Source organism: Pelodiscus sinensis, chromosome 3, assembly GCF_049634645.1.
Source record: "Pelodiscus sinensis isolate JC-2024 chromosome 3, ASM4963464v1, whole genome shotgun sequence".
NCBI lineage: Eukaryota > Metazoa > Chordata > Testudines > Trionychidae > Pelodiscus > Pelodiscus sinensis.
This window is the reverse complement of record NC_134713.1, coordinates 80208995-80236699: the sequence shown is the minus strand read 5'-3', so window position 1 is coordinate 80236699 and position 27705 is coordinate 80208995. Positions and strand designations below refer to the sequence as shown.

General features: G+C 44.1%; 1 protein-coding gene across 1 annotated transcript in view; it reads left to right on the top strand.

Annotated features, from left to right (window-relative positions):
• The window catches only part of LAMA4 (laminin subunit alpha 4), a 138910-nt gene that overhangs the window by 29366 nt on the left and 81839 nt on the right, over nucleotides 1-27705 (top strand). The window contains exons 2-4 of the mRNA XM_006123223.4: nucleotides 8220-8321; nucleotides 16285-16409; nucleotides 26200-26280. Of these exons, the coding sequence (XP_006123285.2) occupies nucleotides 8220-8321; nucleotides 16285-16409; nucleotides 26200-26280 (308 nt within the window). The remainder of the gene's footprint in view (nucleotides 1-8219; nucleotides 8322-16284; nucleotides 16410-26199; nucleotides 26281-27705) is intronic.

Below are 27705 nucleotides of genomic sequence, written 5' to 3'. Positions count from 1 at the left end.
TAAAATAATTGCAGACAGATTGTAAACAGGTTTGGAACAAAATCAAAAAAATGAAAAATATTACGTGCACCCCATGAATGGTGCAGGAAATGTGTGAGCAACATTTCCATCCACTGTCCCTTTAAATTAGGAAACAGTGGGCCAGAATGTTGGATCTGCGTTACCCATTATATCATCAAGATTAGGCATTATTGTCTACTGAAGGGGATTTATTTAGCCCAAGGGACAATACTTTTTCCCAGTACAAATTGAAAAATCTAATCCAATATACCTCTCTTACTAAGTCCTTTAAAATCTGTAAACCCTGTTGGTATATTTGTTATTGATTTTTGCACCTGGACTTTGTTATTACATTTCTGAAAACCAGCTGCAGTATTGCAATATTAGCTCTTCTTGCTATAGATTACTATAGAATATGCTGACAGTAGCACCCGGAGTAACTTCCTTTCCCCTGTTTTGTCTTATTTCCCTGTTTCTACCATCTTTGCAGCTGTGGGTGTACGAGAAGGCTGTGGATAGAAGAGAATGCATAGACATGAGGCATGGCTTTGTTCTCACTTATATAACTACACTGAAATCAGTGCAGTTGCTCTGATTCACGCCGGTGTAACTGAGAGCAGAATCAGGGCTACTGAGCAGCACGAGCCTCATGTGTCGAATGCTAGTAGTAGCAATAGTGATGTCTTCTAATTGGCTTTCTTTAAAAAGGTCCGTTTTTTCTAATGGCCCCACCAAGACCATGGCTATCCATTCAAATGGAATATCAATGATCGGCAGGGGAACCAACGAGGCTCATAGATGGGGCTGAAGACTGTGGAATTGACATTCAAGGCAGGAGGCACAATACCTCCAATGTCTCAGGATATTCTCCTTACTACATCTCAGGGTCCTCTCCTACCACACCATCTTCATTTGTCTCTGCAGGTGGTCCTTTGGGCCTGCATCAAGATTCAGATGCCTAAGGCTTTGGCCACCCTTCTTTGGTTTTAGTCTTCCTCCCCTTCCCAAGGGTTGAAAACAGTTCCTGGGATATCTCTGCAAATGTAGGGGGAGATCACTTTCTGGGTGAAACTGCCCTAGTTTGGTGATCCTCTCTGCTTCTTACCCTTCTGAGGGAAGAAGACTACTAAATCCAGGAAAGTCCTTCCCAATAAGTACAGGATATGGAAGGTGGGGAAACACTCCTTCTTGTACCCTGGTGATCTTTCCCTGCACTTCTATTTTTATAGTTATGCTGGTGTAGTAACCAACAGTCCCATGGACACAGAGGGCCTCCGTGCATTTGGCTTGCTTTAGTTGGCTGGGCTTCACTAATTTCCCCAAAATCAGAGCAATAGCACTCCCAGAATCCATAAGTGCCATCCATTCTACCCCATCTACCTTCACTGATGTGGGGTAACTGTGAACCACCCCCCTACTAGGTTGAATAGGGTGCATGGATCACCCGAGTCCCCAAGATTGCATTGGATAGGCTCCTCGAGGTTGGGGCACTGAGCTGTGTGGCCTAATTCTCCACACCCATAGCACCTGTAGCTGCCCCCTGGCTCCATGGAGCAAGGGGTTTCTCCTCAGAGTTAGCCTCTCTCCTATCCCCCTTGTTCTCCAGTGGCTTTCAGCCCTCTCCCCCTCTTTTCCCTTGTCTAGGGTTTCCTGGGTGCTTGGTCACTTGAACACCATGAGTCCTCATTGAAGTCCTGCCTCACCAAATGCCTTCTCTAAGTAGGCAAGTCAACTTCCTGGCTGTCACTCGTCTCTCCACCAATGTGTTTGTCTTGTTATAGGTGGTTGGGTCACGCTGGCCTACCCAAGTGCAAAGGACTGGTGGCAACTTCCGCATGAATTGGTCAATGACCAGTGCCTCCTCTGAGCAATTCACATCAGGTCACAGCCATTTTTGTGCAAGGTGAATCAGGTCAAACATCTGGGACCTCAGTGATTTATTCTCTTGGTATTTCCACTCATGAAACCTCTGGACCTGTACTTCTGCTGTCACCCTTGATAGGCCCAGGATCTCTTCTTTTAGCCGGGGATAATTAGCTGAAGCAAATCATAGTAGGCCTTTTGGGCCTCACCACAGAGAAATGGGGCAAGTATGCTGGCCCATTGTTTCTGGGGCCAGGCCTCCCACTGAGCAGCTCTCTTGAGTGTGAGGAGATATGCCTCTATGTCATCCTCCGATGTCATCTTTGGTAGACAGCCTGTGGCCCTCAAGGTTTGGGTCCCTGGAGCCCAGTAATGGTCTTTATCTTGTCTACCACCTCTTGGAGTAGGGCTCTGTCAGAGGCTGCTTGAATAGCTGATTGATCTCCTACTGTAAGCGTCACCTTTTGTACTGCCAACTCCTGTACCTGTGAGACCTCTTGCTGGGCTGCCATTCACTGCACCAGTGCTTTCGCTCAGTTCTCCTTTGAGAGCCTATAACCCAATTAAGCAGGAGAATAAAAAAACAACACAAACACATTTTTGTGTTGTGGGTTTTTTTGGATGGCAGGGGGTTTGTTTGTTTTTCCTTCACTCTCTTTCTTCCACCACACTGCAAATGATCCCACTTTGACACCAGTTGTGACAAAGCTCCAGCTATTCCCCATGGATCTTGTGCTTCTTGTAGCAAAATGCAGGACAATGTAGCACTTTAAAGACTAACAAGATGGTTTATTAGATGATGAGCTTTCGTGGGCCAGACCCACTTCCTCAGATCAAAAGGAAGTGGGTCTGGCCCACGAAAGCTCATCATCTAATAAACCATCTTGTTAGTCTTTAAAGTGCTACATTGTCCTGCATTTTGCTTCAACTACCCCAGACTAACACAGCTACATTTCTATCTCTGTGCTTCTTGTAGATAGTGTTAGCCTCAGAGACTTGCTGTGGTCCTCCATGCACCCTCTTTCTCCTTACTAAAGGCAGGAACTGCAGCTGATAGAGTCATACTCATCACAGACTAGTTCATAAATTTGGGGTAAAATCCCCTCTGGAGTCCTGATCTCCCTTGGGACACAGTTTGAGATGTTGTGAGGAGGTTGGGGGGAACCCAGATTGTCCCACTACTCTGGGTTCTGGCCCAGGGACCTTAAGGCAGTGGCAACAGGCAGGGTTACTGCCACACTCTGTCCGGCAGCTTTTCCCTGGGCCATTTCCCCCAAATAATCCCTCCCTGTACCTTTCCTTTGGTACCCACTCATCAGTCCTCTGCTCACACCCATACAACTCCTGCACACAGCACTTCCTCCTGTCTTTTGCTCTTTTTCTTCCCCCTTCCTGGCCTAGGGGGAGCCCTTTAAAAGCAGCGCCACAGGGCTGAATTGGCTGCATGTGTCTAATCAGACTGTAGCTTCTAGCAAACTCTAATTGACCCCAAGTGCCTGCCTGATTATACTGCAGATTAAGTTTTAGGCCTTTAGATGTGTTTTCATTGTATTTGCTTGTAAACTTTTCTAACTTTATTCCTTTTACTTGGCATCACTTAATCTATGTCCTATTGCTTCAGGAATGTGTTTTATTTGTACTATAAATCAACTCAGTGCTGCATTTAATTAAATAATATATTTGCCCCCAGTGTATTTACACAAGACATTGTAGAGGACACGTTTTGGGGGAAATTCAGGACTGGGAGTCCATTGGGATCACTTTGCTAGTTGTATCCAATGCTGGTGGAATCCAGAATGGGGCTGTAGACAGGCTGCTGGGATTGGAACTGCTGAAGCAAAGCTGTCTAGCTCTGCACAGATGCACAGGGTGTGACCTACATGCCCATAGGCTGGTTCTGAGTATCCTAGGTTGGGACTTATTTCAGTGAAGCACTGTGAGGCATCCAGAGTTGCAGGGCAAGTGGTGACAAAACCCCTTACTGGTCTGGACTGCCCCCAAGCCCTCGTCACAGACAGTAACTAATTTAAGACCTCCCACCAACTGAATAACACTAGAGAACAGAACATGCCTTAGATCTATATGGGAGGAGAGAACCACTGCCAAGAAAGACTTTGTAATAAGAATCTGTTTTCAATTTGGAAACTAATTGTCTGCCTTCCTTGGTGTGTGGTTAAATCATCTAGCTGAAATTTTTAGTCTATCATGAGCCAAATCTGCAATTTCATGTTAGGTTTCATCTACTGAAAGAAGCAATATAAATAGTATTAATGATAGCCCTGTATAGCCATAGTATGAAGGATTTTCCTCTCCAGTAGCTATTATGGAGAACAAATATTTGCAAAAGCAAACCTCAGTAACAGTGTGCATAAAAACTGTAAAGGCAGCTAAGTTTTCCTTTTATGTTTCATTTCTGCCAATGAGCCAGCTCCCATGTACTGGGGTAGGGCTAGCCTAAGGTCTAAATCTTGCCTTTCTATTGTCAATATCATGTCAGATACCATTATCAATTTAAAATAAGCAGCTAATTTGACAGAATAAAAGACTACATTCGGTATCTTTAAGAGGGCAATAGAAGAGAAGGGCAGTTCTCTTATGTCTCTTACTGTCCACTGAGAACGTTTAATGTAATGGCATCTACGTCTAGACTACATGCCTCTGGCAACAGAGGCATGTAGATGAGGCTACCAGGCATAGGAAAATGAAGCGGCGATTTAAATAATCGCCGCTTCATTTAAATTTACATGGCTGCCGTGCTGAGCCGATCAGCTGTGTGTCGGCTCAGCGCGGTAGTCTGGACGCGAGGGTGTCGACATCAAAGGCATTTGTCGGCCACCCAGGTAAACCTCATTCCAGGAGGCATACCTGGGTGGTCGACAAATACCTTTGATGTCGACACCCGCGCGTCCAGACTACCGCGCTGAGCTGACACACAGCTGATCGGCTCAGCGTGGCAGCCATGTAAATTTAAATGAAGCGGCAATTCTTTAAATCGCCGCTTCATTTTCCTATGCCTGGTAGCCACATCTACATGCCTCTGTCGGCAGAGGCATGTAGTCTAGACGTAGCTTAGGCAATAGACATGAGACATGAGAATCTATGGGTAGGACAATGGAAAGTAAAGCATAGATAGGAACAGAAGATGATCCCTATTTCAGGGTAACTCCGGAAAATAAGAGAAAACTGTGTAAAGCAATTCTAGTTCTAAGCTAAGTCAATACAATTCACTAAAAAGATGAAGTCTGATTTTGCACTACATTGCATCTTGTGTAGTCATTTATATAAGTGCAAAGTGGGTGTGAAATGTTGCAATTCTGATCTGTTAGCAATTTATAACGGCTTTACAAGATGTAAATCATAGAATTGTAGGACTGGAAGGGACCTTGAGAGGTCTTCTAATCCAGTCTTCTGTACTCATGGTAGGATTAAGTATTATGTAGACTAGAGTATCCTTGACAGAAATATATCTAACCTGCTCTTTAAAATCAATGACAGAGGTTCCACAACCTCCCTAGGTAATTTATTCAAGGTCTTAACCACTCTGATAGGAATTCCTACCATTTAACCTAAACTTGCTACAATTTAAGCCCATTGCTTCTTGTTCTATCCTCAGAGGTTAAAAAGAACAATTTTTCACCCATCTGCTTGTAACAATCTTTTATTTCCTTGAAAATTGTTCCCTCCTCAGTCTTCTTTACTCCAGACTAAACAAACACAGTTTTTTCAATCTTCCCTCATAATTCATGTTTTCTAGATCTTTAATCATTTTTGTTGCTCTTCTCCAGACTTTCTCCAATTTGTCTACATCTTCCTGAAATGTAGTGCCCAAGATTGGACACAGTATTCCAACTGAGGCTATATCAATGCAGAGTAGAGCAGAAAAATTCTTGTGTCTTGCTTACACCACTCCTGCTAATACAGCCCAGACTGATGTTTGCTTTTTTTCTTGCAACAGTGTTACACTGTTGACTCATATTTATCTTATGTTCCATGTAACCCCCAGGTCACTTTCTTCAATACTTCTTCCAAGGCAGTCATTTCCTATGTTGTAAGTGTGCAACAGATTGTTCCTCCCTAAATGGAATACTTTGTCATTGTCATTTTCGAGTTTTATCCTTTTTACTCTAAACCATTTGTCCAGTTTGTCCAGATCATTTTTTATATTAATCCTATCTTCTAAAGCACTCACAACTCCTACCAGATTGGTATTGTCCACAAACTTAAGTGAACTCTCTGTGTCATTATCTAAAACATGGATGAACTAAAGCATAAATGACAGACAGATGATTCAAGGCCAAAAGCCAACCCTGTGATATTTTGAATGAAAATAGGGCACACCTCTGTCTCCATGAAAATCACCTCAGGTATTGACCTTTCAAATCTAAGCCAAACAAAGGAAAAATAAAATATATTCTGGGAACTTCTATTATTTTTTAATAATCTTCCTTTCCACTATACCCAACAATGAATATAATCCATCCACATATGGCTATTGAATATTGCTGAGTCTTCTTGCTTCAGTCTTTTAATAAAGGGACCACAAGCAGCTAATAGGACTGCACAGCTATAATAAAGTAAAGAGGTTCATGATCACAAAGGAGCTCTTTCTATGCATTTGTCTTTTAAAGCTAATAACCAATTTTGGGGTTTTGAGGATGTGGATGTTTTACGATTAACTATGTTTACCATGAACACTGGTATATTGTATGTAAATTAAAAGAGTAATTGATGCACACACGTGCCATATAGGCCTTTGTTTAGGCATGTAATCCTGTTCTGGGGGTACAGCAGCTACGTAAGAAACAGGAGAAAGATACCGCAGTACCTGATGATGCCAGCACTGCCTAAGTCCAGTATACAGGCAAGAACTGCAGGCAAATTAGCAAGCCCTTCAGATGCCAGTCCAACTGAACTACCATATTTACAATAATTCCTCATATGGGGAAGAGGAGAGGGTCTTTTAAATATCACTATATAAACGATTCTGAAAAAGTCTTTGTATTTAGGCCAAATATCCTAATCCTCTGTTCATATACAAGTATTTGTGGAATGTAGCACAGCTTTCAACTAATCAGAAAGCCAGCACTAGACCCTTTAAGTTCCATGCTGGAAATGTTATGGGGTCCTGGAAGGCTTCTCCATTCATTAAGTGCCACTGAGGGAGAAGGATCTTCACCACAATTCCACCTAGAACATTGTTGGAGGCAGGCAAGGAGATGGGCCACAAAAGCCACAATCACACAGTCTCAGTGGCCCTAACAACACCTGCAAATGGTTCAGAGGGAATCTTTGCCACAAAGGTAAATGGGGGGAAGGTACACTGCCTCAGACCCTAAGACAAGGTTGGTTTTTCTATTGGGACCTCTGTAGTGAAAGTCCTTCTGTACTTTATATTCTTATTTATGTCATTTTAGAGATTTTGTATTTGCATTAGTATTTATTTTATTCATTATCTTATTTGATCACTGTAATTAATGTTTAAAACATGTTTCTATACAGAAGCAATTATTTCTTTTCTATAAAATTGTTATATGTATAATGTCCAATTTCAATATAAAAAACCCCTATATAGGTATTCCCGGCTATGGTCACACATTCAAGAGTTTGTAGGAAAGTCAGAATATAAACTATACAAGAGTACATCTAATTTCTTCATCTCTCTCTTGATTTTAACATAGAATCTCCATATGGCACATCGGGAATTATTACTTTCTTGAATAACAATATAGTATAGCTGGGGCATGCTGCCGTCCCCACAGGTAAATATTGGCGAAGGTGACTGAATACCTTACAAACCACACTCTGTGATTGTCATCTAGCTCTTGTTCAGAGGAACTTCAATCTACAGGCCTGATCCAAACCCCAAGGAAACCAATGGAAATATTCTCATTGACTTCAGTGGACTTTTGAATCAGGTGCTGAATGTGTGAAATGATAACTCTCCTCTTCTTCAAAACCCTCCTTATAAACAAGTTTTTCATAAAGTCTGAGAATCAATCATTCTCTGTCAGCTTATCTTCTCCATTTGTACCTCACATTTACCTTAAGGATCTGTATGTTTCTGAGCCTTCAGCATATGGCCATTCAGATGGATGGGCAGTGCTAGAGAGGGGAGAAAGAAATGGATGTTGTCATCTTCATGAGGAGAGGACAAGAAAAAAAGACTGAAGGAAAAGGAAGTAAAACCCTACCTAAGTTCAAGTGTATTGGGTTATGTGCGTATTTTGATGGGGTTGTGTAATGCTCTCTGAGGAAACCTGGTGGTTGCAATACTTGCTTGTCTCTAATATTAGCTGAACCTGAGCTTAAAATGCATATACAAAGAAATTTTATTCTGATTTTTTTTTTCATTTCAGAAATGCCAAGAAGGATTTTATCAAACTGCTTCAGGAAACTGTTTGCATTGTAACTGTAATGGCAATGCAAACAAGTGTCTCGATGGATCTGGAATCTGTGTGGTAAGTCATCTGCACCATCCTCGCCTCTCTGTTGGTCCCCCATTTCATGGATGCCTTCCATTTCACTGTAAACCTGAATTATATTTTCATTGAGAAGGCAAAGACTTAGCAAAGTCTCCTTTCTTTATCTTGGATAAGTCACCCCAGGAATGAAATACGTTTAAGGAAAACCCAAGCTACTGCAGGTTATGGTGCTGGTAAATGAAAAGTGAAGTGCCCATGAAAGCTCATAGTACCATCTACATGTTTTGTTAATCTTTAAAGTGCTACCAGACTATTTGTTGTTTTTTAAATTTTTCCTGTTACAGACTAACTCAGGGTACGTCTACACTACAACGTTAATTCGAACTAACTTAATTCGAATTAGTTAATTTGAACTAAGTTAATTCGAACTAATGGATCCAGACTAAAAAACTAGTTCGAATTAGAGTTTTGCTAATTCGAACTAGCATGTCCACATTAAGTGGACCCTGAACCGTGCTTAAGGATGGCCGGAAGCAGTGCCGGCAGGGCATCAGAGGAGAACTTAGAGCATGGAGATGCTGTCTCAGGCTAGCCGAGGGCTGTGCTTAAAGGGTCCCAACCCCCACCCCAGACAGACAGTTCTCAGGGGTGCCCCGCTTGCAAAGCAGTCCTGGCTTGGAGTGCCCTGAGTGCCCACACTGGGCACATCACAGCACTCGGCCATCAGCCCGGCTGCACTTGCCGCAGGCTGCCATCTGAGGAGAGGGGACAATTGGGGGGCTGCAGGAGAGCTTCCACCCCCAGAAGCTCGCAGAGCTAGCCCAGTCCTCTCCATCGGGGGCTCGTACCCCATTCCTCCCTCACCTTCTTCCACTTACCCTTCCCTAGCCCCTCTTCTTGATGTACAAAATAAAGATAACGTGTCGTCCAAAATGGAATCTGTCTTTATTGAACAAAACTGGGGGAGACTGGGAAAAGGAGATGAGAGAGGGGAAGAGAGAGGGTGGGAGAGGGGAAGGCAACTAAAATGATCAGGGGTTGGGAACAGGTCCCATATGAAGAGAGGCTAAAGAGACTGGGACTTTTCAGCTTAGAAAAGAGGAGACGGAGGGGGGACAGGATAGAGGTCTCTAAAAGCATGAGTGGTGTGGAGAGGGTGCATAAAGAAAAGTTCTTCATTAGTTCCCATAATAGAAGGACTAGAGGACCCCAAACGAAAGGAATGGGTAGCAAGCTTCAAACTAGTAACAGAAAGTTGTTCTTCACAAAGCAAAGAGTCAACCTGTGGACCTCCTTGCTGCAGGAGGCTGTGAAGGCTAGAACTGGAACAGAGTTTAAAGGGAAGTGAGATCAAGTCATGGAGGTTGGGTCCATGGAGTGGTATTAGCCAGGGGGTAGGAGTGATATCCCTGCCCAAGGTTTGTGGAAGGCTGGAGAGGGATGGCACGAGACAAATGGCTTGGTCACTGTCTTCGGTCCATCCCCTCCAGGGTCCCTAGGGTTGGCCGCTGTCGGCAGACAGGCTACTGGGCTAGATGGACCTTTGGGCTGACCCAGGACGGCCATTGTAAGCTCAGGGCTCAGGGTCGGGGGTCTCAGTGGACCCCCTTGATTCTCTTGCACACGTGCTCCTGGGTGGCCAGGCTGGCAGCTCTCCTGCCCAAGCCGGCCACTTTCCTGTGCCTATTGCAGAGATCGTGGACGAGGTCCATGATGTCCGCACTAGCCCAGGTGGGTGCCCGCCTCTTGCGGTCCCAGGCAAGCTCCCGGGAGCTGCCAGCCTGGTCCCAGGAAGAGGGGGAGGGCTGGGGGGCATCGGGTGGGTGGCTCGATCCGTGCCAGGTGCAGGGTCTGCTGGCTGGGTGCTGGCAGGCTTGCACCTGGCACGGGCACCGTAGCCAGCCTGTGCCCCTATAAGGGGTCCGGGGCCGGAAGGGGGGCAGTAGAGTTTCCCTGGTGTTGGCCAGAGTGGCCACCAGGGAAACCTGGGGAGGGCTAGCCTCCCACTAGTTCGAATTAAGGGGCTACACACCCCTTAATTCGAAGTAGCTAGTTCGAACTAGGCTTAATCCTCGTGGAATGAGGATTACCTAGTTCGAACTAAGCGCTCCGTTAGTTCGAATTAAGTTCGAACTAACGGAGCGCTAGTGTAGCGCCTATGAAAGTTAGTTCGAACTAACGTCCGTTAGTTCGAACTAACTTTGTAGTGTAGACATACCCTCAGCTACCCCTCTGAAACCAATAGTCCTGTACATCAGCCTAGTTAAACTATACTGCATTAACAGAATCTTTCTTCTGAATTATATTTAAAAGGTCATGATCATGTGTGGTCATAAAAGATCTCTGGGTGCTAGGATCATTAACCACAATGTTCTGACCAAATCTGAGTGAAAGTACTTACATTCTGCCAACCCAAATTATCTCTCTAGTTTCCCAATACACAGTATTTTGCACTTCCTACCCTAAACTGATGTGAAGTGTTTGGGTGAGCCACTGAACAGTTGTCATATTTTGTCTTAAAGATGAAGTGATTTCTAGAAAGAGAATTTTAACCAGTTTCACAACACAAAAGGAGCTTCGGAATCCGTCTTGAGAAAAGCATATAAACATAATCTCATTTCATTTCCCCTTTCACTGTACTGTGTTGTATATCATACAAACAGCTTCTGATTGGAAGTGACCTCTGACTGCTTATGTGCATGTGTTATCTATAGCAGTTCTACCTCACAATTCACAGCAGCTAGCTTCCTGCTGCTTACTAATGAAGATAGGAGCTTGAAATAATACACTGAGGAAAGAATGTGCTTAAATTCCAGTGTAACATTATAGCCTGCCATATGCTCTGCCTCACTCATTATCAACTAATATGGAACACGGAGCTTAGTAATAGTAGTGGAGCACTTTAGACTTGGGACCAAAAGCCAGAGCGGTAAAACCACTATCATTATAATAGACAATCAAAGCGGAAAATATCATAGGAAGTTGAAACAGTAAAACTACCAAATACTAACAGAAGGGGGAGATTTTATATTGTATTTGTATCTAAACAATATAGCAAACATCTACTAGTTAATGTAGGGGGCTGAATCAGGATTTCTGGGTTTTATTCCTAGCTCTGCTATTGACTTTCTCTGCTACTTTTGGCAAGTCACTTAACCTCTGTATCTCTCTGTAGAATGGAAAAATAACACCAATTTACTTCTCAGGAGTGCTGTGAGTCTTAATTTGTATTTGGAAAGTACTTTGAGATCCACCAGTAAAAGACACTATTGTATAAAAATGCGCTTATGTTGAGTTGATAGGTTTTGCAGTTATATTCTGTAACAGTCAAGAGGACATGTTTCTTATCATTAATATACTATTGCAAAAAGGATCTTTACAATTTGTTCAGCAGCTAGGTAGAATAACTTATTCTGTCTTTGGCCTCATTCATAGGCTCAGGATTGGAATGACTCACCACCAGCCCTGCTTCTACTTAAATGATTGTTTTAATATTGTATATGAATTAAATAAAAAACATCGTTGATATTGCCAGATATATGAATGCATAGATCTGACTTTTAATCACTGGGATTAACACAAGAGGAAACTGGTGATAAAAAAAGTGGGGAAGGGGAGATTTTATTGACCCACCTCAGTGTAACAGGTTTGGAGAGGAAGGTGAGAATACAGTCAACTAGCAAACAGTACAAAAACCTGGAGGCATTAAATGGCTTTATTAGTTGCTGTTCTTTATTAAAAGCATGGCAGTTGCAGAAGGTAGAAAAAAAAGAGATAGTGATTGACATGCTGTATAGACAAATCTGGGAACATGTGGCCCATGAGTGTTTTTCAACCAATGGGACAACTTGGCTCACTGAACTGAGCAGCTGCTACAGAAAAATACTCGGAGCTAACTCTTCCAGGATTCCACAAATCTTTCAGGGCAGCTCAACAAGCAGATCTTGGGGGAAAGAGAATGGGGAAGTTTAGGCAAAAATGAGGAGCAAATGGAAGAAGAAAGAGATTTAATAAAAAGGGAGAGTAGAAGAGTTTGAGGGGAGGGAGGAGAACATGGGGACAGAACATGAGTTGGCTTTAAGGACTGCAGAGATATTGATGCTGTAGAGGTTTGAAGGGAGAATTAGGAGAGGCTGGTAGACTTACAGGAGATGGAAAAGAAAAGTAAATAGAGGGGAAAGGACGATGGGTTCTTGTAGGAGAGCAGTGAGAATACTTCCGGAAGAAGGAGGGAATTCATGGATTTTGGATCAGATGGGAGAGACAGTGAGGGGGAAATCAGAGGAAGTTAATGGGAGTGAGAAAACTTGGAGATGAAGAGCCTGGACCAATTCCCATTAAATAATGGACAAAGCCCTAAAAGCACCCGCTAATGACAGCTGCTGGCAAATCCAGAACAACACAGGAGGGAATCTAGCCAAAGACTATACAGGAAGAGGAGGTGTGCACAACTGGGAGCCTCATAGCAGCAGGGCCTCATGGTGTTGTGGATGCAGATTTTTGTTTCTCACATTACTCCACTGCTACTATTGGCCTGGGGGGGGGGCAAAATGTAGGGGGGTCCAGTTCTCTGCCTCCAGAAGGGTTGAAGCTGAGAGTTGAAGGGGCAGAGCCAAGGACAGTCAGTCCTGAGCACTGCCCAGAGCATGGTGCTGGCTCCTGACCCCCTACCCCCACATTCCAGCCCTCTAAGCCATGTGAAGCACCCAGCAGTACTCTACAAGGGTACTGGGCTCCAGCCACCATTTCTGTCATAGCAGAAGCAGTGGCTGGGAGCTGTGGGCCCCTTGGAGCCCCGTATTTCAAAGGCCAAGGCCCCTTCTGCCTCTCCCTCATCAGCGGGCCTGCCACTACTACTCAGGTTAGTAAACATCATGCCTGGCAATAACAGTTTGCAGAATCAGGGCTCGCTACATCAAAATAGCTTAATGTAAAAACTGAAAGGAGCTAAACAGGGGAAGAGATTCTTTATTATTGTTCCTGTTCATCCATTTACAATCAGGTAAAGGAGCCGTTGATCCAGCTAGTTTCCTGCTTCAAAGAAGTGACAGAAGTAGGGTAATTTTAGGTTGTATTAATTTTGGATTCTAAGTACACAGTACACTCATAAGTCACTGGTGTGACTAAGTTTACCCAAATGAATTTCTGAAAGGTAATTAAAATCCAGGAAAGTAGAAAAAAATTGCATTTGTCAAGTCAACTCCCAAAAAGAATTCTCCAAAATGTAGAAAAGGACTTTTTTTGTGTGTGCTAAAAAATGGTGAAAGACAACCTTGAAATTATCTTGTCATGTAGCTACATGTGTCACTGCATCATGTCAGAACATAATTATTTATCTTTTAGTTAAGATAATAGCTAATGTACAAAAACTGAATAAATAGTCTGGACTATTGTGAAAATGAAAAAAAAATGTACAGCAGAGGATGAATTGTGAAAAGCAAATTCAATAAAAATGTTTTAAGAATTCCAGACCATGCAAATCATAAAAATCATTTTGTTGATAATGGCCTCCAGTACATAAGAACCAAATGTAATTTGTATTGACTTCCATCTGAATTTGAAATCAGCTACAATTAAAATTTTATTAATGAGACCCCAAAATACAGTGTTCTTATTTTTAATTTCTACAAGCACCACAATGTTATTTTAATGTTCTCTTTTTAAATCTCCTTTCAGCCTTAAAATATAAGACAATCCTACTGTGTTTTAAAAGCTATCTGAATGTACACAGTCAGTAAAATTGGCAAACTCATTAGGTATCCAAGGACAAGGAATAATTGTTTATAGAGCATTGCTTTTATATATGTTACTATAAAACTGGTGCATAGATCAATCACTTGATCCTTTTAATTAAAACTGGACAGTTGTTCAATCTATTTCTAATATAGAAACACACCCAATTAGAAGAAAAAGCAGTCAGCATAGTATAACCTGCATTTATGATATATGGCAGTATAGATAACACAATAATGCTTCATCTCAAAAAAGTAATTTGTCAGCTGTGTCACACGCATTGGTAATGCATCTATATAATACTAGAGAGAGAAACAGAGACAGACCCATTCTCAGTGCTGACTTCAGGATTTTGCCCTTGACAAAGGTCAAAAGCTTCTTGTATGTGACCTCCTAGGTTCTGAACAAGAGGAGCGCAGTTTACAGCAGTGCTTTGTACCTTTCTGATTTGGTTACGTGTACATATCAGTTGCTACATTTACTAATTTACAGTAGCTTGACCATGGTGGGAGAGGGCATAGCTGCAAACAGAGGGAAACTTATTTCATTAGACTAAAGCTCAAGCAATTGGGCTTTATTGCAGATTAATTGCACAGGATTTGGCAGAGGTACTTTACTACCTCTCCTCAACCTGAAGCTGACCTCCTCATAAGAAACTCCTCCACTGCAAAGTAAGACTGGAATGTGCAAAAGCACCTACTACAATAAAAGGATCCTATCCATTCGTCACTTCATTTACTTTTGGTCATGAATTTGTGATGGCTACGGAAGGTCCTCTGCTCCAAAATTTTCTGAGTAGCAAATGGATGAGAAGCACTCAACCTGCAACTTGTCTTGGTTTAAATGTGGGAGTGGACTTTGGGAGGAGACTCATAGCTCCTGCTTAACAGACCAGGGCTTTCCCACAATGCTGAAACATACTAGTGCAAACATTTGAGAGAGAAGGCCATTCACCTCTGCCTGTCACATAGTTTGGCAATGACTTCAGTAGAAGAGAGCAGAGGTAGGAGAATTAAGTGGCAAGGGGAGCTCTGTGGAGCAAAGATATTTCTGGAGTGAGCTGGCAGTGACCTTTCTGAGGATATTTTTAGTAATGGAAAGTAAACATTAGTCTAGGGTCAGCTCTTTACACAGTACATGGTATACAAAGAACAGTGACGGGACATGAAGCTTTGCAGGAGTGTTGATTTGTTGATAGAAATATTACAATGTTTTGTTTTGTTTTTTGTTTTTCTAGGCAGTGTACATTTGATCCATATGCATTTAAGGTGTCTGGTGATTAGGGCAGAAAGTATTTGGTGGAACTAGAAAGACAAAAAGGGCATGGGATGGGAACTTACAGTTACTAAGATCCATTTGCCCCTTTTATGGATTCCTTAACAATAGAGCATGTTGTCGTCTGAATGATTTGTATGATCAGTGTTCGGGTTTACAGCTGACTGGAATGGTTGAAAGGGATTTGGCAGCTCTGCCTTTGAGGATAATACGTTCCATATGATAGCCAAGGCAGATCTGGAGAGTAGCCAAAAGATCTCCATCCATCCATCAAGTAATAAAGGAAAGCAACTGGGAGTTGGCCCAGTTTTGCAACTTAATGGATACTTCTGGCTTGAAGAATAACCTTGCAGCTTACAACTTGTCTTTTTCCTTCTGCACAGATGGATTTCATCTATCCAACAATAGGGGAGACAAAAGTAATACATATCTATGAGAGGCCTTGGAGGACTGCTTATGGTTCTTTTGATTGCAAGAATAGACCAGTCAGACATGGTCCTTCCCCTAATATGGGATGAAGGGTCATCAAACACTCAGATCTTTATGCAGGCCATTCCCCACACACACCTTATACAGAAGCACAAGAGTGCAGTTCTCAAACAGAGATTTTCACTTTGTTTTGATTCCTTCTTATGGCTTCAGTTCAGACAGACCTGTCCTCCAGCTGTGAATTCTAGCACCATCTCTGATGATATAGAATACAGAGAGTGAGCTTAGAGAGTTTGCATATGCAAATACCTATAGTGATACCTTTATCCTATATACCACTTTGTCAGCACTCCCAAGCAGTCTGGTGAATTGTTCCAAGTATATTCATTTGTAATAGTCAGACACTTACAAACACTTCCCATTTAATCCCTCAGTATTTTGAAGGATTCAGACCTAGCACCAGTCCTTGTTCTGCTTGGCAGAGTACCTGCCAAAGTCATTTCTGCTAGGCCTCAACTAAGTAGCCCCTTCTGTTAACATACATCACTCTTCTTTATTGAAGGACTGCCAGAGAAACACCACTGGGAAGCAGTGTGAGAGATGTCTCGATGGTTACATTGGGGACGTTGTCAGAGGAGTGCCCACATTCTGCCAGCCTTGTCCTTGCCCGTTGCCATTGGTTGCCAAGTACGTAAAACAGACTTTGTTTTATTTTATTTGTGCTGATCCTTATACTTGCTATTCTGCATTCATCTTTCAGAGCCAGGCACAATGAACCCTAGACTGGATGTCAGAGAGAGACTAAATCCCCTTCAAGTATAGAAAACCAAGAACATTTAATGTCACAGAGTTTAAGGCCTGAAGGAATCACCATTAACTATAATTTCAACTAATCCATGGCCTGCTTTTGCTTTTGGATATGAATTTCTGAAGCCTGAAGGAAAAGAGAGGTCCAGGCCAATAAGAGGAAATTTATACCAGTTATCATTCCCTGTGGTTTCAGAGATACCAATTAACCAAAAGGTGTGGCTTTTTATTAGAGAGCTTTAATAGCACATCAGTGTCATAGCAGCATTGTCATAGAAATGTCATAGAAATCAGAATTCCATTAATTATCACTGTATTCCTTCTGAATGGATAGCTACGTATGTCCCATTACAATGAGAGGATGATGTGCCCCTAAATATTTAACTGTCGGTAGAAGTTATTCTTTTTAATGCGCCAGCTAATTTCTTTGTTTCTCATTCCATTTTCAACCAGCAGATTTTAGTCCTTTTCTACACTGTATTCCTTTTCCTTCATTTCATGGTACTTCATACAGTTGTTATAGGACTGGTCTTTAACGCAGCCTCAAAGTGAGAAATTTGCATTTCATTCGGCTCAGAGGCACAGACTCAAAAAATCACAGCTGTGCCAAATCTCACACAGTCCCACAAAACACTTTCCAACTTTTATAACAGTTAGTTGCACATGAGGACTACAAGATGAATAGCTATGACTGAAAAACTACATCCCTGTCTGAATTAAAGAGAATTCCCAAGAGAGAAGAAAGGATGTTCAATTTCTTCAGAATAGTCTGAGCACCTGCATTTTACTACATTCGTGCCAGGCCAGCCAGGTGAATGAGTTCCCATGGGGAGTGTTATTTATCCATGTTTCAGGAGCTGAGACAATAGCAAGAACACGTAAGTAGAAACAGAATAGTCCAACAGCTCCTTTGTTCAATAAATGAAATTGAATTTTTTTTCATATGGCTGTTTGCCCCACAACAGCCATTTCAGCTTGCAGAGCACAATTTTTGTGTCCTTTTTCACATGTTTTGTCTGTGCCACCATAAAATAGAGATGTATTAAAGTTGTGCTGGGAGAACATGAAAATATAGTGCTAGCTCCCAGCTGAAGTAAATCAATGCAACTCCATTGGCTTCACTGAAACTACACTAATTCATACCAGCTAAAGATCTGGCCCAACCTCCCACAACGGCCCTTCTTTACTAAGGGATACCTTAAATTTAACTCCAATTTATACAAATTTGGTGCTTTACTGTAATTGCTGTAAATTATATTTACCTCAGAAACATGAAACAAAGGTTATTAGAAATATTATCTATGCTATGGGGATGATTCTTGGCATTTAAGGGCTTGTTCACATAGCAAGTTGTTGTGCATCAAGTGAATTTACAGTGCACCAGCTTGTCCTGCAATAACACCCATATAGAAATTGCTAAAGTGCAGAGAAACTCCCAGAATACAGTTGGACATATACTTTCAAGCAGACCAGCACACAACATTTTGGCACCTGAGGCGAGCAGCTCACATGACACCCCCATGCCTCCTTGCTTGGGCCAAAACTTCGAAAGGTCTCAGTTCTGCCTTCTTCCTGTTCTACTCCTCTCATGGTACCTCAGAGAGAATACATATGCATGAGCAGCAGACACAATTTTCTACACTCTGGGTCCTAGTGGCGCCCCCCTACAGTCTGGCACCTGAGGCGGCTGCCTCAGTTTGCCTCATGGTAAGGGCAGCCCTGCTTTCAAGCAGCAGAATCCTAAGCTCTACTTCAAGAGGTTCATCACACTGTACCAGAAGTGTAAGGTTATGCATTTAGGGATTAATAACAAGAATTTTAGTTATAAGCTGGGGACACATCAGTTGGAAGTAACGGAGGAGGAGAAGGACCTCGGAGTCCTGGTTGATTATAGAATGACTATGAGCTGCCATTGTGACATGGCCGTGAAAAAGGCTAATACGATCTCGGGATGTATTAGGTGAGGTATTTCCAGTAGGGATAAGGAGATGTTAGTGCCATTATACAAGGCATTGGTGAGACCCCCTTTGGAATACTGTGTGCAGTTCTGGTCTCCCATGTTTAAGAAGGATGAATTCAAACTGGAACAGGTACAAAGAAGGGCCACTAGGATGATCTGAGGAATGGAAAACCTGTCTTATGAAAGGAGACTCAAGGAGCTTGGCTTGTTTACTTTAACCAAAAGAAGGCTGAAGGGGGACATGATTGCACTTTTTAAATATATTAGAGGGATAAATACCAGGGAGGGAGAGGAATTATTTAAGTTTAATACCAACATGGACACAAGAACAAATGGATATAAGCTGGCTAGTAGGAAGTTTAGACTTGAGATTAGATGAAGGTTTCTAACCATTAGAGGAGTGAGGTTCTGGAACAGCCTTCCAAGGGAAGTAGTGGGGGCAAAAGATCTATCTGGTTTCAAGATTAAACTAGATGGGTTTATGAAGGGGATGGTTTGATGAGATAACATGATCTTGGTAACTAATTGACCATTCATTATCAGTGGGAAATAGGTCAATGGAGGGATGATAGGAGTTACTATAGAGAACTTTCTGGGTGTCTGGCTGATGAGTCTTGCCCACATGCTCAGGGTTTAGCTGATCGCCATATTTGGGGTCGAGAAGGAATTTTCCTCCAGGGTAGATTGGCAGAGGCCCTGGAGGTTTTTCGCCTTCCTCTGTATCATGAGGTACAGATCACAGCTAGAGGATTCTCTGCATCTTTGGGTCTTCAAAGTATTTGAAGGCTTTAATATCTGAGATATAGGTGAGGGGATTATTCTAGGAGGGGTGGGTGAGATTTTGTGGCCTGCACTGTGCAGGGGGTCAGACTAGATGATCATAATGGCCCCTTCTGACCTTAAAGTCTATGAGTCTATGAGTCACCTAGCACATTGGAGCCCTGGCCTCACATGATGCCTCTGGAAGTTACTGGTTTGCAAACAATAAATAATAATTATATTTATGGCATAATCTTCAGGCTCCACAACTGGGTTCAGAGAAATAATGTCCTTTTTTCTTTCTTATTTCACTTTTATTCTTACTTTATTCGTAGTAAAACGAGGCAGTGCCTCACTAGGGGTATGTCTACACTACAAAGTTAATTCGAATTAACTTTCATAGCATCTATACATGCAAACCGCTAGTTCGAACTTAATTCGAACTAGGTAGACCTCATTCTACGAGGACTAACGCCTAGTTTGAATTAAGTAGTTCAAATTAAGGGCTGTATAGCCACTTAATTCGAACTAGTTGGAGGCTAGCCCTTCCCAGCTAGCCCTTCCCAGCTTCCCAACCCGGAGGTATGCCCCCATTATGAGGCCCTGGACCGCATCCTGGGGGCTCACGAAGTGCATACCCCCCGGGTACTGATCGACCCTGGGGCAGAGGGACCCATCCTGGACATGGAGGAGGAGGACGCCGAGAGCCAGGAGCCTGCAGGGAGCCTGCCCAGGACCCAGGACCCCTGAGGCACCCCACAGAGCACATCGGCTGTGTTGTCCAAGGCCAGGGAGGGCTCCACATGTGAGTGCCATCATGCTCCCCTTATGTTTATAGGGGTTGTGGGGGGAGAGGGAGCCCAGGGACCATGCGCCTGGGCCTTGCCCACCATGGAGCAGCAGCTGGGTGTCATGCAGGGGCCCTGGCCCGTTCCCTACACGCCAACCTTGCCTTGCAGAGGGGGGCTGAGTTTCACCCACTGTCCCCCCAGGGAGAACTGATCACTGCTCTTGTTTCACCACAGCCGCAGCACCTGGGGCTGCAGGGCACACCACCCCACCTGCAACAGCCACCTGCACCCGGGCCAGCAGGCTCACCAAGAACCTGGAGGATTACCAGCGGTGGCACCTGCGGCTCCTGGAGCAGCAGCTCCGCATCCAGGAGCACTGGGTCCAGGAGGGCCTGTGGCTGCGGCTGCAGCAGCAGAGCTTGGAGGTGCTGGAGGAGCAGAGCCATGCCCTCAGAGGTCACCTCCAGACCCTGGTGGACAGGCTTCTGCCTCCTCCTGCTCCAGCCCCTGCGGCCGCCCCACCTCTCGCTCCTCCTCCCACCCCTGCTCCCTCTCCTGCTTCCTCCGCACCCCCCATCCCTACTGCCCCACCCTCCACACCCACTCCCCCCCAGCACCCCCGCACCCGCAGTGCTGTGAGATGGGAGAGCCAGCAGGACCCCCAACCCTGAGCTTTCCCTTCCCTTCCTCCCCTTCTAGCTCCCTCCTCCCAGGTTTCCCCCTCCCCTCTCCCACTCTCACTCCACCCTCCCCCACCCCAGTTATGTACAATAAAGAGATATTTTTGTTGGCAAAACAGGTGTGTTTATTTTACATTAGGAAGGGGGGTTAGGGAGGGGAAAGGGGAAGGAGGGGAGGGTGGAAGAAGGCCGCAGTGGGGTATGTAGAGAGAGTTCAGTCCTCCTCCACCTGGAAGTTCTCCCACTGGGCTTCCCAGATCCGGACGGCCCCCCCCCCCCCCGCTGGGCCTCCCAGACGGCAGCGGTACGGGGTTGCACGTACTGGCCAGCCATGCGCTCAGCGTCAGCCATCCATGCTGTCAGGAAAGCCTCCCCCCTTCACTCACATAAATTGTGCAGCACACAACATGCTGCCACCACAGGAGGGATATTGTGCTTGGCGAGGTCGAGGCATGTGAGCAGGCATCGAAATCGGGCTTTCAGGCATCTGAAGGCCCCCTCGACCATGATGCAGGCCCTGGTGAGCCTGTCATTGAAGGCCTGCCGGGAGGGGTAGAGGTGTCCCATGTAGGGCTTCATCAGCCAGGGCTGTAGGGGGTAAGCCGCATCCCCCACCAGGCAGATGGGCATGTCCACGTCCCCGACTCTGATGTGACAGTTGGAGAAGAAGGTCCCGGCCTGCAGCCTCTGGCACACAGAGGAGTTCTGGAACACCCTGGCATCGTGTGTCTTGCTGGACCAGCCCACATTAATGTCTGTGAAATGGCCCTGGTGGTCACACGCGGCCTGCAGGAGGATGGAGAAGTACCCCTTGCGGTTGATGTACTGGGAGGCCTGGTGTTCCGGGGCACAGATGGGGATGTGCGTCCCGTCGATGGCCCCCCCGCAGCTGGGGAAGCCGAGGGTGCCAAACCCCCAGATGACTGCGTTCTGGTCGGCGAGGCGGACCACCCTGCGGAACAGCACCCAGTTGATGGCCTTGACCACCTGCAGAGAGACACAGCAAACTGCAAATCACTGGGGTGCCTGGGTGGCTGGGAGTGTTTGTTCCCTGGCACTGCCCTGCACCCCACTCTTGGAAGCAACCCCCGCAGGTGGCGTGTAGTACAGCCGGGACAGACCGAACCCTCCCGTGCGGGGCACTTTCACCTTCTCCCCCTCCCCCCCGTTTTCCCTGGGGCGGCCCATCCCCTCCTTGCAGCCCCCCTCTTCCCCGGCCCAGTGGCCAGTGGGTGCCGTACCTGCATGAGCACTGCTCCGACGGTGGATCTCCCCATGCCAAACTGGTTCCCGATGGATCGGTAGCTGTCCAGCATGGAGGGTTTCCACAGGGCAATGGCCATGTGCTTCTGGAGGGGGATGGCGGGCCTCATGCGAGTGTCCCGTTGCCGCAGAGCAGGGGCGAGCCACTCACAGAGTTCCAGTATGGTGTCCATCTTCATCCTGAAATTCTGGGTCCACTGTTGGTCTCCCCAGCACTCCAGGATGATGCGGTCCCACCAGTCGCTGCTGGTGTCCAGACGCCAGATGCAGCAGGTCACGCTGGCATCTGGATGCTGCTGCCACTCCTCCATGACCCCCAGGGAGGCCAGGGGGAGAGGCAGGGGGCTGACATGCACCAGATGGTGCAAGGCAGCCTCCATCCATTGCTGGCAGGCTTGCAGCAGCAAGTCCAAAAACTGGAACAGCATGCCCAGGGTGAGCTCTGGCTCCATGGTGCCAACTGCAGTGGTGTCCCCAATGGGAAGCACCGACACAGGCAGGTGGAGAGAAAAACGCTTTGCTGTCCCTCAGCGAGGTAGGCAAGCAAGTGGAAAAGCTGAGAACTGGCTGTCCAGGGGGTCCCTTTAAGCACGAGCCTCAGATAGCCTCAGACAGCAGCCACACAAAGCAACTACTGACCTGATGCCCTACCGGAACTGGTTTCAGCTGCCCTTAAATGCGACCCAGCGTCCAATCAGTGTGGACATGCTAGTTCGAATGAGCAAAACACTAATTCAAATTAGTTTTTGGGTCTAGATGCACTAATTCGAATTAGCTTAGTTCAAATTAACTAATTCGAATTAAGTTAGTTCAAATTAGTTCTGTAGTGTAGACATACCCTAGGAAGCTACTTTAAAAAGGAAGATATTGCTTGTTATTTCATTTTTCATCAAAAGTTTTATCCCTAAAAATAACATAATCATAATCAGACAGAGGAACCAACTATGCATCCAAGTCTCTAAGATGACGGAGTCATTAGATGTTTTTCTTGGGATTCATTTACATGGCTTTAGTTTTTTGTCTGGCCAGAGTATCTCCATATCTGCTATGATGGGAACTTTTGTTATAGTTCCCATTAAGTGAAATGTCATCTTTTTGGGAAAATGGGATGGAGGCATCTCCAGACTTAACAGATGTTACTTAATTTTAATCATCGGGGAATTTGAGAAGCTTTTGAAAAACCTGAACAATATAAAGACTCAGGAAAACTGTGGTCATACTTCATAACTTCAATCCACAAAGTAATAACTTCAGATACTTTGAGGAATTAGCTTGTATACTGGAAGAGGAAAAACTGCCAAAGTATGATTAGTTTCTTGGCGTCTTCTCATCAAAATGTTACAAATGATAATTTGGGAATTTCATCAAGACAGTCTCATTTTAAAATCTGTCTGGTTGTGTAAGTGTCTCCAAACAAGGCAAACAGATCATGTAATTTACTCTGGGAAATATTAGTTTAGGAATATTGATGGGAACAGAAACAATGAAGGAACTATTTATATACTTTTTTTATGTGGCTTGTTCCTGGGACAAGAATTACATGGAGCAGATTCTCTTCTGCTGTTCTGGCCACAGATGCCCAGCTAAGAATTACAGTGTGCTAGGGGATCTCTCAACTAGCATAAAGCTGTCAGAGTCAGTTCCCAACTACTCACTAATCCAGGCATAGGAAGAGTGTTGGGGAAAGGACACTCTGCTTTGCCCTGCCAGTTCTCAGCTGGCATTTATTACTTTAGGGACCATCGCCAGTGGACATAAATTAGAATAAGGTTAAGCCAAAAAACAAAAAGTCTGTCCTTTTAAAAAGCATGAAGGTATACTGATGCCCTGACTACTTCCTACCGTGTCTGTCTAAGAGAGAATCTGTTCCAATATTTTGTAAAATAACTGAGAATTGCGTGTCCTCTTTTGTCTGAAACTATATCTAAGACACATCATCCTGGCTCAATTATGTGGGATTTGGTACTATTCTTGCCTTTACTAACCAAATTGTGGTCAATTTTACGGGTCAACCCACATTTCAAAAACAATGAGTAGTCCTATGGCACCTAAGAGTACAGCTAGACTGTGGGAGGTGAGGGTTCGGGAACGTCCAGGAAATGCAATTTTTTTTGCGGAAGAGCAAATGTGCACTTTTGGAAGCTGCTGTATTCCTAGTTCTATGAGGCAGAAGGGGGCTTCTGAAAGAGTGGGTTTTTCTGACATTTGGCCCAGTGTAGATGGGCCAAATGTCAGTAAAGCCTTTTCCAGGGAAAGAATTCGAAAAAGATATTTTGCGTACCTTTTTCCGACAAAAACTTGTAGTCAAGCCATACCTGTAAAAAGGACCACACTACCTCGAGAGTTTGTTTGCTACCATCACCCTATTTATTATACACCCCTTGTGTCTATGAGCCCCAAAATAGGCCCGTGTCTTGACATGAAGATCCCAGACTCACTCCACTTTTGCAGGTGACCCAGATTGTCCGTCTTGCCTACCCAGCTGTGCGACTTGCTTTGCTCCGGTGGACGGAGTAGGGGGGTTCGGGCCCTTCCTATCTCCGAACCCCGGCCCAGGACCCTAAGGCAGGGATTGCCTATCCCTGCTCAGCGGATGGGGTATTGCTCCTAAACCCACCCGCTCACGGGCTCTACGACCCTGCCCTGAGCCGCTTCCTACTCCGCCTCCCTAGCAGCAGGTCCACCCTGGCTTCCCCTGCTCACCATTCGGCCGTTCGAGTACCTCGCGGTCTCCTCCCTCTCCTGGCTGGTGAGCCTTCTTTTTAAACTTCGCGCCGGTGGGGCTCCCCACATCATCGCACCTGCGACCCGGGTCACCCCCCCTTGACGTCATCCGCCCGTGCCACTCTAGCCCTTCCTCCCGGGGCTTTCCCTGCCGACGTTCCGTGCTCCCCACGTCCCTCGGGGCCGGCCCCGTTGTCGGATCCCAGGTCCCTGCGATGGGCCTGCTCCCCCCCCAGGGTCTCGCGAGCCCCTCGCCCTGGTCCTCCTGAGTGCGGGGTGGGAGCGCCCCGTCACAGTACCTTTAGGCTATGTCTACACTGCCAGCTTTTGCCTGAATGAAGTGCTGATTAGCATTTTGTCATGGTTCATTTACATAATCTCTTAGCGGTTTTGCACAAAAAGGAAACGTCCACACTGCTTGTTTTTGCACAAAAACGGCTCAAATAGATTATGCAAATGAAGCAAACAGAATGCTAATCAGTGCTCCATTTGCATACTCTCTGCCGGCAAAAACCGGCAGTGTAGACAAAGCCTTAGAGGTTAACAAAGATGCCCCAGGACTACTCGTTTTTAAAGTTACAGATTAACACCGTTACCCCTCTGAGACTTTTGGCCACATTTCAAACAATTTTTGTTTCATATATTTTGGTTATTTATTTACTTAAAGAAACTGACATTTGATCCTGAAAATTCAAGGCTACATGGAATAAAAACAGCCTGGATGTTAGAATAACATGTCATTAAGAAACCTGGCACAAAACCCCCACCACAAGCAGGAGAAGCCAAGAACTGAATGCATTTGTAGACAACTCTGTCTTTTCTCTCCTGGAAGTGATAGAGTAGAACTTCAGCTGTGGATATCAGCTTAGCTCTGTTCATTTCAATGGAAATCAGTTGAGCCATTCCAGTTTACACCATCAGAGGATCTAATCTGATTCCTACAGCACGCCTTTGAGACATTCTATTGTATAAGGGAACTTGCACTGCTGTTTCCTGGATTGTACCTTCCTGTGGTTAAATAGAGCATTTTAATTCCCAAAGTATTTGATCTAGCACATTTCAAAAGCAATATGTTACTTTTAACATTCTGAAATAAAATAGAGGAGACAAGTTCACAGGAAATAGAACAATGCCTGGATACTCTGGAAAGAATGCAAGTTCCTTATTTATAATTTATGTACAGATGCATGCAAGTGTGTCCGAGCTAGGCTGCATGAAGAAAGTCCATATATTGTTATGATTCATATAGTGCCATATATATGCATGATGCTTTATAGGTGAAAATAAAATGACCAGGTGCTGAGTATCTCCTGCATGGTATCACATGCCCTCAGCTCCTACTGACCTCAGTGGGACTTCAGAGCACTCAGGACCAAATAGGATCTGCCCTGAGGTTATGTGAATAACTACTATTTACAAATTACAGCATGTGTTTATAGGCTTTTAATAAGTATTGACTAACCCCTGATCAATATTTTTATATGTAATTCTAGTTTTGCAGACTCCTGCCACAGAAAAGGTGGAGTAGTGCGCTGTGTCTGTAAAGAAAACTATGTGGGACCCAACTGTGAAAGGTAAGCAGACTAGCAGTATGGATGACTCATCAAGTTTGCCAATATTCTGAAGCCATTAAAAGAGGTTTCACACTCTGGGGAGAATTTTTCTGTGCTTGACATTCAGTGGATTATATTATGTCTTTCTGCCTAAGGGTCTGATCCTGCAATGAAATCAGCAGAGATTTACTAATGACTTCAATGGGTGCAAGAGCAAGACCTGCATTTTGTATTTTTTTGTTTATTTGTTGAATTTTATCTTCATAAAACCAGCTTCTTAAAAGGAACAGAATTGTAACATGTTGGGTACAATTAACAGTTGCATTTAAAATTAGCTGTATGCCTCCTATAATTCCTGTCCTAAAAATATGATAATTCTAGCAATTAATTATATTTTTTTAGAACCAGAGAGGAAATCAGAATCTTTGAACAAATTATTAACTAGCAAATATATATTTCTAATTTAAATTAGTTCATTTCAAGTGATGCAGCTAAATAAAAAGTGAACTGAGCAACCTTGTTCCAGCTTTTTTTTCAGACTGTATATATGTCCCCAAACAATTTCTGCTACTATATATCAAGAATTATAATGCATATAAACAAATGGAGCTATATCATACAATGAAGTATAATATTGTGAAGGAACAGTTTAATGACCTTACTCACAATGAATGTGTGACAACGGTGTCTGATGTTCCATTGAAGTTAATGGAGACACCTGTGCACTGCCACTTGTGTAAGGGCATTGGGACATAAGCTAAAATTACTGTCATTTACAATTGGGATGAGTAGCACAGAATATGGAAGCCTCATCTAGCTCCCCACCCCATATTTTGTAACTAAGAAGATCTATGGTGCCACAGAGAATTCACTCCATTATCTTCAATGGGAGATTGTGTGTAATTAGTGCACACATAACTATGAATTGGGGAGGAGGGGCAGGAAATGGATGCCAAATATCCAAAGGGGAGAGGAGTTTGTAAGGACAAGAAAAAGACTGGAATCTCATTACAAAGTAAAAGCTACCTTAGCTCCTAAACAAAATTAACTATTGTAAATGCAAGTCACTCAAAGTTTCAATATGCTATCTTTTGAGCCTTTAAAGTGGTCATAGAGTCAATTTTACAAGTAAAGCTACTGCAGATGGAGAGCATAAAAATAAAATAAACTTTTTTCCAGTCAGCAGGCTATATCCTGTTATGTTTCTGGAATGTCATATACACAAACACAGACAATTAAATGCTCAGTGAGATTTCTCATTGGTTATTAAAATGTCACATTAGACTACAAATGAAAAAGTACTATAAAAAAAGTAGTAGACATATTTCTATTTCAGAGTGGCAGAAAAGGATAATGTCAATGTATTTTATCTGTTTTGTAATAGCCACTAGCCAGCTTTTTATGTATAGAGGAAAAAGATAGGGCAGGCAAAGGAGATGAAGGAAA